Source organism: Schistocerca gregaria, chromosome 1, assembly GCF_023897955.1.
Source record: "Schistocerca gregaria isolate iqSchGreg1 chromosome 1, iqSchGreg1.2, whole genome shotgun sequence".
Taxonomy (NCBI): Eukaryota; Metazoa; Arthropoda; class Insecta; order Orthoptera; family Acrididae; genus Schistocerca; species Schistocerca gregaria.
The window spans coordinates 525,477,626-525,490,993 of NC_064920.1; the positions used below are offsets into that span (position 1 = coordinate 525,477,626).

General features: G+C 44.9%; 1 protein-coding gene across 1 annotated transcript in view; it reads left to right on the forward strand.

Moving 5' to 3' along the window:
* Window positions 1-13,368, forward strand: part of LOC126279021 (uncharacterized) — a 35,983-nt gene that overhangs the window by 16,653 nt on the left and 5,962 nt on the right. Inside the window, exon 5 of the mRNA XM_049979454.1 lies at window positions 829-928. Within this exon, the coding sequence (XP_049835411.1) occupies window positions 829-928 (100 nt within the window). The remainder of the gene's footprint in view (window positions 1-828; window positions 929-13,368) is intronic.

Sequence of the window (13,368 nt, forward strand, 5' to 3'; positions counted from 1 at the left end):
CCGTTGGATCCTTGACGACTGGAAAACCGTGATCAGGTCGGATTAATCCCGATTCCAGTTGTTAACACCTGATGGTAGTGTCAAATTCATGGACCCAGGTTGTCAATAAGGCAATGTGCATGCTAGTGGTGGAACTCTAATAGCGTAGGCTGTATTTACATAGAACACACTGATCACTGTCTGGAAACGGACGTGATGGGTTACTTGGAGACCATTTGCAGCCATTCATGGATTGATATACCCAAACAACGATGAAAGGTTTATGGACACCAATGATCCATGTCACTGGGCCAAAATTGTTCCCGATTGGTTTTTAAGAACCTTCTGGACAATTCGAGCGAATGCTTTGGTCACCCGGGCAGTCCAACATGAATGCTAACCGACATTAATAGGATATAATCAGCAGGTTGGTCCGTGCACAAAGTCCCACACCGCAAGCACTTTCGCAATTATGAACGGCTATATTACTGCAGGGGCTTCACACGACGTTTTGAGTCCATGCCACGTCGGGGTGGTGCACTACGCCGGACAAAATGTGTTAAAGCAGGAAACCAACGCTACGGTCGCAGTTTCGAATCCTGCCTCGGGCATGGATGTGTGTGGTGTCCTCAGTTAGGTTTAAGTAGTTCTAAGGTCTAGGCGGCTGATGACCTCAGATGTTAAGTCCATAGTGCTCAGAGCCATCTGAACCATTTGAATCAGTAAACCAAACATATACAGCCTTTTCTATTTCAGTGTATGTAAAGTGCATTGAATCTGAGAAATATAGAAATTTGTCTCTAAAATTCTTATTAATGTTCAGTACAAGTGTTCTAAATTTTGTTACAGATCTTTTCTCCTCCTGCAGAGCGCAATGAATGTGTCAATCTTCACCCTTCTTTTTGTCAACATGGCGGATTTGTGTTCCTGTATCTTCGTTACAGCCGTGGTGAGTAAATTTCGTAAATATCTGATCACTAGTGACACTTCAGTTCTCAGTGGCCACAGTTTAATGTGAGCTGCATTCAGTCGCACCAAATAAGTGTAATTTAACAGGCTTACTACAGCCTCGCCACTTTGTGTTCCCACAGCCGCCATACTATAATATCACCCTAAGACGTGACTCTTGAGAATTAACTCACTGTGTGGCGTCTCTAGCCACATATCTCATTAAACTAATTTATTTTTATGCTTACGGTAAAACGCCTACTTTTTATATATTTGACAAATAAGAGGCGTTTATCGAGTCTAACTCCAACAGCGATGAGCCAATAACTGCCCGGTAAGGCACATCACATACTGCACGCAGCCAGGTTGCATGGCGGGACATTATCCTTCTGTACCGTTGCTCGAGCCCCACCATTTTCTTCTACCTGCGCCCGCGTGCGTCGTCTCCTCAGGAGCCGTTGATTTGGCGCGGTAACTGGCAGGCTTGCTTTACTGAGTGAAAAGCAAGGCGCTTTAGGCAGCCGATCTGTAATTTTTCTCGGACAGTTGCAAAGAAACTATTCGGTACAATGCCTCGTGATGACTGGGTGTTGTGTGATGTCCTTAGGTTAGTTAGGTTTAAGTAGTTCTAAGTTCTAGGGTACTGAGGACCACAGATGTTAAGTCCCACAGTGCTCAGAGCCATTATTCGGTACAAAAATTTCATTCGCGCACATCTCGTAGCTTAATTTCTTAATTTCACAACAAAGTGAGAGTGTGGCAGATATGATACACGAGTTGGGATGGAAGTCATTACAGCAAAGACGTTTTTCGTCGCGGCGAGACCTTTTTACGAAATTTCAGTCACCAACTTTCTCTTCCGAATGCGAAAATATTTTGTTGAGCCCAACCTACATAGGTAGGAATGATCATCAAAATAAACTAAGAGAAATCAGAGCTCGAACAGAAAGGTTTAGGTGTTCGTTTTTCCCGCTCGCTGTTCGGGAGTGGAATAGTAGAGAGATAGTATGATTGTGGTTCGATGAACCCTCTGCCAAGCACTTAAATGTGAATTGCAGAGTAGTCATGTAGATGTAGATGTAGATGTAGATTCCGTTAGTGATCGTAGTTATTGTAATATTTCGAGAGTTAATTTATTGTTAACTACATTAATTTCTTCACTTAAGTATTGACCTCTTTCTATAGCTACATGCGGTAACTGAACAGAACCTTCCAGTGAATTAAACGCTCGTTAAATTTCTTTCTTAAGAATAGCTTCACTGCTGTTTCTCCTTAGTGGTCCCATTTGCTCCTTCCCGGCGACGTCACGCCGAGTAACTATGCAGTACACGTGTAGCCGTCACAATTCTGTCTACAGTTTCCAGCTTACACTCAAAAGGCCATTTAAACACACGAAACCAGGAAGTCGCTTCGTGAAATGCAACGCCACACTTTAATTTGCATGAGAAAGTTTGTAGTTAAAAACTTTCTTTTAGACATTAGCAGTAACTCGGGATTTAGGGTAGAGTCGCATTACGTTTATAATAATGGAAACGTCTCATCACTTACGAAAACGTAAAGGGCTCCTAAGTTCTGAATCACAGTCGGAAACTAACTGTGGGGGGAGATTTGCAGTGTAAATTGCAGAGCATGCTTTGCGAGTGCTGGGCCACCAAGGAGCTGTGCAGTGCGTCTGCTGCACATAGTGTTCGCTGACCTGTTGAAACACTTGCTCTGCTGCGAGCATGTGCGGTGGGCCTAATAGGCGACACAACACACTTAGCCATCCAGGGGTGATTCTCAGCGACATGGAGCATCAGTAGATGGTACACACTGTGTAGGAATACGCCTCCTGCCGTAATCGATTGTTTGGTCGGTATTTTTTTCTTTATTGAATGTAAACAACCTCCGACAGGGCCTCCTGGAAAAAAATTGTGAATGCCTTATCCATTAATTGATAACACTTTCATTGAATTTTGTCCTCAGATACTTTTACACAAAAGGTGAATTTCGCAGGGATAGCTAAGTGTGTCCAAAAGGACACGATAAGCCGACTGCAAACATTAATGTTCACTAAGCTCTATGGAACATATAAGCCACTTCTCCGTGGCAACGTCATTGTTTTTACACAGTGTTGTTGTGGGGGAGCGGTTATTATCAGTCTTCCTGAAGTACCGTTACTCCTTGGTGTCTTCAAATAGTGCTATTATCCTGTCAGTTATATTTGACAACGTTTACCACGGTTTCCTCTCCTTGCCGATACTGCGTAGAATCGCTTCATTTCTTATCTTTTTAATATATCAGTCCGTCTAATTTTCAATATCCTGCTATAGAACTACATCTCAAACGCTTCGATTCTCTTCCGGTGTTCCCACAGTCCATAATAAACTTCGATTAAGCGCTATGGACTGAACTTAAACTCTCGGAAGTTTCTTCCTCAAATTAAGGCCTGTACTTGACAATACTAGATTTCTTTTGGCTTGGAACGCACTCTTTTCACCAATCTGCTTGTTAGGTCCTTACTGCATTGTCATTTTCCATGATCTACTTCGCCGTCCTAAGTTCTGATATTAAGTTTATCACTAAATTTATTTCTACTATTCGTCGTCACTTTCGTCTTTCTTTGGTTTACTCTCAATTCATTCTGTGTTCTCATTAGACTATACATTCCATTTAGCAGCTTCAGCAATTCTTCCATACTTACACTGAGGATAACAATCTCATCAGTCAAACTTACGATCGGTAGCTTCTCATGCTGAATTAAAATTCTTTCATTTCATTTCGTGATTACTTCTCCGATGTATAAATTGAATAGTGGGAGCGAAAAACAATGTACCTCTCTTATAATGCGAGCACTTCGTTCTTGCTCTTCCGTTCCTACTTTTCCCTGTTGGGTCACATACTTATGGTATAGATTCATTCAAAGAATCCCCAGGTAGTGTAGAATTCCGTCCCGCCGACACTTTAATACCATTTGTTAGTCTGAGACCATTACAAGGATCAAACTGAGGAAACCGAAAGAAAAGCAGCATGTGTCTTACCGTTAAAATTCCGAGAAGCTACGGTCCTAGAAGAGTCAAACAATTAGCGCTTCCACATGCATATATTTCGCAAGAAGAAAACGAAGACTAGTTTAGTGGGTTCGAACTTGCAGATAGGCTCACCAACAATCGATCTTTCTGTATTAGTTCTAAATTCTCGAATTTCCTCTTCTAGTCATTTCGCGAGCTGTTTGTGGGGGAAGTGAAACATTTTCCGACTCTTCCCGGAAAGATCTCTTCCGAAATTTCAGTAGTAAACCTCTCCGTGTTCCGACTCTCTTGTAACGTCTGCCATTGGAGTTTATTGAGCATCTCTATAGCGTTCACGCGCTGACTAAACGATGCCGTGACTAAATGCATCATCCTTCATTGGATCCACTCTATCTCTTGTATCAGTCCTATCTGTTAAGGACCCGAGATAGAAAAAGATATTTAAGAATCAGTCGAACAAATGCCCTGTATGTTGTCTCCTTCGTGGAAGAGTTACATTTCCTTAATACTCTTCCTATGAATCTCAGTCTAGCAACTGCTTTTCGTATTATTTGCTTTATGTGGTCATTCTACTTAAGATAGCTATAGACAGTTACTTCTGGATATTTTATAGTAGACACTGCTTCCAGCAATTTGTCGTCGTCAGTCTACTTGTGAAGCAGTGGATTTGTTTTCTATACATGCTCAACCTATTACATTTATTTACGTTCAGGCTCACCTTCAAAATCCTGCACCATTAATCAGTCCCCTGCAGGCCATTCTGCAAATCGATACTTCCTTCTGGCGTTGCTACTTTCTTCCAGAAAACCGCATCATCTGAGAACAATCTTAAACAGCTTCCAACGCTTTCTACTATAACATTTTTATACATTATAAAAAGTAAAGATCCCATCACACTACACTGGGATACTCCGGAAATTAGATTTACATCTGTCAGTTTTGTTCCTTTAAAAGGGACGTATCGAGTTCTATACACTTATATGGGGTGGGACGCTACGAATATAATGTATGGACATACAAGATGAGAAGGTGGGTCTCGCGGAAGGCGTGCGCGAAATAGTCCCTGCAGTCGCGCTATCCTCTGTGCCCTCAGTGGCTCAGATTGCACATTCCCCAGAGTTGATCGAGGAAGTCTCACGGCTCAACTTCGGTGGTATCCCAGCAGATACGGCGGTTGACTTGAAGTCAGAGGTGACTGATTATGAAGTCCGAGATGCGATCCGGGCAGGAACCATCAATCGCCCCCCAGGACCCGACGGTCTTCCCCTCGAATTTTATCACACCTTCCGTGATTTGTTAGAGTCCACCTTCACCTCCATCTGTCGGGAACTGATGTCTCCGGAAGTACCTGTGACGGATGCTTTCATGGGAGGAATTCTTTTTCCTGTACTTAAAACGCATGGTGGCAACAATATCAGTGATTATCGGCCCATCAACCTCCTTAACAGCGATATGAAAACCTTCACTCGCCTTTTGGCGGCACGACTTAAAAATGTTGCCCGATATGTTGTGTCGCCAGACCAAGCATCTTTGGGAGGGGATAGTAAAATCCGCACGGCTTTATGCCGCTACAGGGATATGATCACCGTTACCCAAGCACAACGTCTCTCTGGGGCACTTGCGTCTTTAGCCTTTTGTCAAGCTTTTGATAGGGTTGACCATTCGTTCCTTACGACCGTCCTCCACCATATGGGTTTCCCAGTCGCCGTTATCACGGTAGTGATCCGCCTTCTGCGAGGTGCCTCATTAATGATTATGTACAATGGCAGACTCACTCCTCCGATAATAATAGGTCGAGACGTACGTCAAGGTTGCTCTGTATCAGAAATTTAGTACGCCTTTTCCTTGGAATCCTTGCTATGTGGACTAAGACAAGGTTTGGTAGGGTTGTCCATAGATCGCTACCGATTCTGTTGCACGGCCTATGCTGACGTTGTAGTCATCTGTTTACGTAATGCCGAAGATGTTCGAGCTGATCTGACGTGGGTAGCGACTTATTGTGAGGCGTTGGGTAGCTCTTTAAACGTACGTAAGTCACAAGTTATGTTCATTGACACGGGACTTCCCGTGAAGTGCGTTACACCTCTCACCACCGTTGATACCATTCGCTGTTTGGGAATAGATTTTTCATCTGATCTCCGGCGTTCAGCCACCATCAACTGCCGACGCCTCCTTTTAATGATCAGAGCAGGTCTTATGGACCATCGCCTTCGATCCCTTGATATTCTCCAACGAGCTCGATATGTCAATTTATATATCGCATCCAGAGTTCCTCCTGTAGCACACGTTCTACCTTCCCGCTTCCTGTGACACGTCGCATATTGGCGGCGATGGAATCTTTCGTCAGCTCTGGGCTGTTGTTCAAAGTTAACTATGCAACCCTTACTCTCCCCCCGTGAACGAGGTGGGGTAGGTCTGTTTCAAGTGCCGGATAGAGTTCGCGCCCTATTTGTCAGCTCCCGGATGACGTTATGGACACGTTGCCCAACGAGCCTCACTGGTCTCCTCCTGTCGGCATATATGCCGGTCTCACTGTCAGCCCCAGTGATGATTTCGGGTGTTCCGGACCACTTCCATTATATAAGATACTTCTTTCTTGAACTCAGTTATCTACGCCTCACCTTACCGAGACAGCTTTTACTCAAGACAAAGACAGTATACAATGTACTTCACATAGGTCGTACACCTAACCCGATTGAACAGAAGTTCCCCCAACTTGACTGGCGTCATGTATGGCGCGCGGTGTTCGCCTGTTACCTTGACACGAATGTGTCAATGGTAAGCAAATCAACCAATCTCGCCTTCATCGTATCCACCTCGCCCAATCATCTCTATGTTCCACGCGTAGAGTGCCAGACAATAACGAACATCGGTTTGTTTCCCGACCGGCGGCGGAGGTTTGGCAATTGATTCGTCGTATTGTGGCTTTTCTAATGCGGGACATTCCCGATCGGATTACTCCCCTTTCATTATTATTTCCGGAACGTGACTATTTTCCTCGGACAAAGACCAATGCTGTGAACTGGATTTGCGGACATGCTATTCACTACCTATTTGGACAAACTGTAGACTCTGTACTCGATTTTTGGACATACCGCAATGACCGTCATTATGTCGTTGTCCGTCACACAAAATACAGACAATTTTTCTCGAACTTCGTTGGGAGTGCTTTCCACGACCCGCCTCGCAGCTGGAATGTGTTAAGCCAAGAGAGAAGAAGGTTTCCTGTTTGAACCAATGAACATTTCTGAACAATTGCACGGAACACATCAATTTCGAGAAGATATGATTCAACATATTATCAGCGGGGCGCAGAAGGCCTCTGATTAATTACGCAACAAAAATAAACAAAAAATACAAATAAAAATAAAATTCAGAAAAAGGATGATTTAGGTTTGTTTGTAAGGATAGCCCTAACCTTGCTTTCCCATATTTCCCCTGGTATATAGGCAGCTCTGTGGGGTAGGTTTCGTCAGGAGCAAACGCCTGAAGTGGACCATTTTTTTGTTGTTGTTGTTGTTGTTATAGGATGGAAAGTGGCGATGGCACTTAGTTTCTTTTTTTGGTTCCAGTTTGCTAAGGGGCTTAAAAAAAGGTAAGTTAAAAAAATAAGATAAAAGAAAAAGCAAAAAACAGATGAATAGAGCGCCTCCCATGTAAGGAGGACATCCCGCGGTCAAGTCCCGGTCGGGGCACACATTTTCACCTGTCCCCGTTGATATACATCAACGCCCGTCAGCAGCTGGAGGTATTAATATAATTCTAATTTTTTTGTATTGAGTTCTGTCTGCGAGGAAGTCTTGAATCCAATCGAAAAATCTGGTCCGATACTCAGGAAGCAGTTTTTTTTCCCTCACAAAACGGCTGTGCGGGACGGTGTCCAATGCCTTCGAGAAGTCAAGGAACAGAACATCAGCCTGAGCGCCGTTGTCTACAGTGCTACGGATCTCATGGAGGAACAGATCAAGATCATTTTCGCAAAGTCTCAATTTGTGGAATCAATTGTGATTTCTAAAGGAGAGATTTTCGTTCTCAACAAACGTCAGAATTTTTGAAGATAAAACATGTTCCACAATTCTACAACAGAATGACGAGAACGATATAGGCCTATAATTATGTGTATGTGCTGTGCACCCTCTCTTGATAACGGCAATGACTTGAGTCCCTAGGTACCTATAATTCCTCCAGAGATCTACGATAAACTGATTCTAGAATGGGACCATGTTCTTTTGCATTATTCTTATAGCATTTTATAGGTATCTCACCTCGTGCTTTTGCCTGTCCAATATTAATGGATTTCAGTTGCTTTTCTATTCCATTATCGGTTATCTCATTATCTGCCACTTCGATGTTTGTACGATGGTTGAAGTGATGGACTGTGTTACGATCTTCCGAGGTGAAACAATTTCGAAAGATGTAATTCAATATTTCGGCCTTCTCTCTTTTATCTCATGTTTCTGCGCCAGTATGATCAGTGAGTGAATGAACATAGTGTTCTTAACCGTTTATTGATTTTACGTAAGACCAAAACCTCTTAGGATTTTCACTCAGACCATTTGACAATGTGCATATGATATTAATTGAAATTTTTGTACATAGAATACTAAGATACATATTTATATTATTTTGAAACGCTTAACACTTAATAAAGAAGTCTCCAATCAAGGTCTTTCTATATTTCAAAGTCGCTTGCCTCTACCATTGACGAATTTCTCCACCAAGTACTAGAAGCTCTCTTTGTTTATGGAGCAGTTTTCTAACTCTGTTATTAAACAACAATGGGTCTCATCCCTCAAGACCTTGCGTGGAAAGTACTTCTCTAGAGTATATTGAACGATGCTTCTCAATTTCTCGTCCTCTACACGGAATACCGGATGCTCTCTATTCAGTTACTATGCATCTTGTATCCCGTCACGTTTGCTAAGAAAACATATTTACATATCTTTCTTAACATTCCTTTAAAACATGTTGTGGTATTTGATATCAAAGAATTTTGATCACTGATATCTTCCTCTAAGTTATCTGATGATGAGTTGAGTTCTCTTTGTTGCCAGAAGGTCTAAGATATTGCCTTATATAGTTTTAATTTTCTGCTCGAATTATTTTTCCGACAACTCATTCAGAATAATGTAAGAATCCCTGTCTCTGCCACCACATTTGATGGCATGACTCTCCAAGTTTATATCTGGCAAGTTTAAGTCACCTCTATTACAACAGAATGGTCGGGAAAATTACTAACGATATTCTGTGAATTGTCTCTGAAGCACTCAACTGCTACAGCTCCAGATCCGGACGGTCTATGAGAGAATCCGTTTACCATTTTGACCGACCTTTGATGCTTAACTTCATCCAGATTAATTCACATTCGGAGTCCGGGACAACTTATTTTACCGCAATGAATACGTCGCTACCATTGGCAACTAAGCTATCCTTACGATAAATATTTCAATCTGAACTTAGGAGCTCGTTGCTAGTCACTTATGGTTCCAGTCAATTCTTTTGTCACTGATACTATCTAGGCATTATAACCTATAATAAGCGATAGTAATGGTGGGACATTTCCTTGAATGCTCTTGCGGTTTACTAATGTCATATTAATCCCTTGTATATGCAATATGCGAAAACAAGTATTCTCGAGAACATTGTAGCTGATGTAAAAATGATTTTGGCTCGCAATTCGTCTCTGATATCTTGGAAAGGTAAAGTGCATTATAAATGGGCCACGATGCCCCTACCACAAACATACAACTGAGCCGTTTGTATACGGCAGCTGATCACATTCACGTTTAAGGATTTCGATAAAATCGTAGGATTTATGTCGTCAATGAGCACCGATTTTTGAAGCCGCCTCTGATTCCTTAGTATTTTCTCTTTGATGGAACATACGAACAGTATACGGAGAGGGGTTGCGAGGAGCAGCCCACTGTCAGCCGTTATGGTCAACTTTCACATGGAGCACGACAAAAAGGAAACGTTGTGCTCATATGGATATGGTGTCTGTTCATTCGTGGGGCTTGCGGAAGCCGTGCGTGAGATAGTCCATGCAGTTGCAATACCCTCTGTGCTTTCGGTGGCCCAAATGAATATAGCGTCTGCCATGTAAGCAAAAGACCCCGGGTTCGAGACCCTGTCAGAGCACGCATTTTCACCTGTGCCTGTTGATACATATCATCGCCCGTCAGCAGATGAAGGTATTAATATATAATTCTAATTACGTTCTAGTTGGCTGCGGATCATCAATGGTGTCTGTTCTTTCTGCCATGTCCGAAACAACAGACACCATATCCATATAAGTATATAGTTCTGGCAATACCAGCCATGACTTTCCTCATCTGTGAGGATACACATATATTACCCGAACTCATACGGGTCTTGGCAAGAACGTCTTCCACGAGAAATGAGTGTGTTGGGTAGGAGCACTGCGAATGTAGTTCAAATGGTTCAAATGGCTCTGAGCGCTATGGGACATAACTTCGGAGGTCATCAGTCCCCTACAACTTAGAACTACTTAAAGCTAACTAACCTAAGGACATCACAGACAGCCAAGCCCGAGGCAGGATTCGAACCTGCGACCGCAGCGGTCGCGCGGTTCCAAACTGTAGCGCCTAGAACCGCTCGGTTAGTGTGTGAACATATAAGGTGAGAATGTGGGTCTGGCGGGAGGTTTGCGCGAGATAATCCTTGCAGTCGTACTATCATGTGTGCCCTCGGTGGCTGAGATGGATAGTGCGTCTACCATATAAGCAGGAGATCCCGGGTTCGAGGCTCGGTCGGGGCACACATTTTTACTTATCCTCGTTGATATATATCAACGCCCGTCAGCAGCTGAAGCTATTAATATACAATTCTAATTTTAAACGTTGTGGTTTTCCTACCTAAAAGATATCTCTTTCTTTCTGTATGTCAACGATGCCCTCGATATTTTGGCACATAGAAGAGATGAACTGGAAGAATTCCTCACACACCTGATGTCGACACTCGAACATCGTACTGACGCAGAGTTGCAAATGTACGCTGTCATAACTTTTCTAGACTCCTATTAGCAAAGAGGAAGGCGGATCCGACGTTGGGTGACAAAGTATTCTACAGGAAGACTCAAAGGTACGGGTTATCTGCTCGTTCAGAGCTGCCGTGATCAAATTCAGGGAAGTATTGAAAAGCCCTAGGACACAGGCTACCCGAAGAACCTGTGCTGTCAATTAGAATACCTCAACGTGCTCTTCAAGAAAAACGACTGCACTGAGGGGCGTTTTCAATGGGCATTACGAACTATAACTTCGTTACTACCCTTCGAGACAGCGAAAGCGAAAGAACGGAGCGGGTGGCAATACATTTGTGTTAAACACAAGGGAATTGTCGGTGAAAATACACTCCTGGAAATGGAAAAAAGAACACATTGACACCGGTGTGTCAGACCCACCATACTTGCTCCGGACACTGCGAGAGGGCTATACAAGCAATGATCACACGCACGGCACAGCGGACACACCAGGAACCGCGGTGTTGGCCGTCGAATGGCGCTAGCTGCGCAGCATTTGTGCACCGCTGCCGTCAGTGTCAGCCAGTTTGCCGTGGCATACGGAGCTCCACCGCAGTCTTTAACACTGGTAGCATGCCGCGACAGCGTGGACGTGAACTGTATGTGCAGTTGACGGACTTTGAGCGAGGGCGTATAGTGGGCATGCGGGAGGCCGGGTGGACGTACCGCCGAATTGCTCAACACGTGGGGCGTGAGGTCTCCACAGTACATCGATGTTGTCGCCAGTGGTCGGCGGAAGGTGCACGTGCCCGTCGACCTGGGACCGGACCGCAGCGACGCACGGATGCACGTCAAGACCGTAGGATCCTACGCAGTGCCGTAGGGGACCGCACCGCCACTTCCCAGCACATTAGGGACACTGTTGCTCCTGGGGTATCGGCGAGGACCATTCGCAACCGTCTCCATGAAGCTGGGCTACGGTCCCGCACACCGTTAGGCCGTCTTCCGCTCACGCCCCAACATCGTGCAGCCCGCCTCCAGTGGTGTCGCGACAGGCGTGAATGGAGGGACGAATGGAGACGTGTCGTCTTCAGCGATGAGAGTCGCTTCTGCCTTGGTGCCAATGATGGTCGTATGCGTGTTTGGCGCCGTGCAGGTGAGCGCCACAATCAGGACTGCATACGACCGAGGCACACAGGGCCAACACCCGGCTTCATGGTGTGGGGAGCGATCTCCTACACTGGCCGTACACCTCTGGTGATCGTCGAGGGGACACTGAATAGGGCACAGTACATCCAAACCGTCATCGAACCCATCGTTCTACCATTCCTAGACCGGGAAGGGAACTTGCTGTTCCAACAGGACAATGCACGTCCGCGTGTATCCCGTGCCACCCAACGTGCTCTAGAAGGTGTAAGTCAACTACCCTGGTCAGCAAGATCTCCGGATCTGTCCCCCATTGAGCATGTTTGGAACTGGATGAAGCGTCGTCTCACGCGGTCTGCAGGTCCAGCACGAACGCTGGTCCAACTGAGGCGCCAGGTGGAAATGGCATGGCAAGCCGTTCCACAGGACTACATCCAGCATCTCTACGATCGTCTCCATGGGAGAATAGCAGGCTGCATTGCTGCGAAAGGTGGAAATACACTGTACTAGTGCCGACATTGTGCATGCTCTGTTGCCTGTGTCTATGTACCTGTGGTTCTGTCAGTGTGATCATGTGATGTATCTGACCCCAGGAATGTGTCAATAAAGTTTCCCCTTCCTGAGACAATGAATTCACGGCGTTCTTATTTCAATTTCCAGGAGTGTAGTACGGATCTAGCGGGAATACCTCACTGATACAGTATCCCACCCACTGACTGAGAAACGAACGTTACACCGGGATGTCAAGGACGTCTTCTCAAAGTTAGTGTGTATTGCTGACATCCTGTCAATGGCGGTAAACCGTACATCAAACAGACAGTACGCAATATCAAAGGGAGCTACCGAGAACATCAACGACGTACTCGTTTAATGCAGCCCAACAATTCAACAGTCGTGGGGCTCGTACATCGGAAATACATGGCATAAAGTATGACCACGTCACACACCTGGCGCCAATATCTCATCAAATAACCTATTAAGGTACGAAACTAAGGACAAGCTAATCCATCACGATGTTGGCTACAATACATTAAGGTTTTGGGGCACGACCCTTGCTGTAATAAGGGCGAAGCGCAGAAAATATGTCGTACTACTACTGGAAATGTTGCAGCTGCCCCCGCGACCACGCTGGTGCACACTGTGGGAAGTCAACTGTGGAAGGCGTGCCAGAATTTGCGGCGATGGGCACATCGGAGTGCTCAGGGATTAGAGCATCTGTCAGGCAGTGGGGGAGAGAGGAGTGGTGGTTGGTGGGGGGGGGGGAGTGTTGGGGCTACAGACAGCCTCTGAGCCACCGTCAGTCCA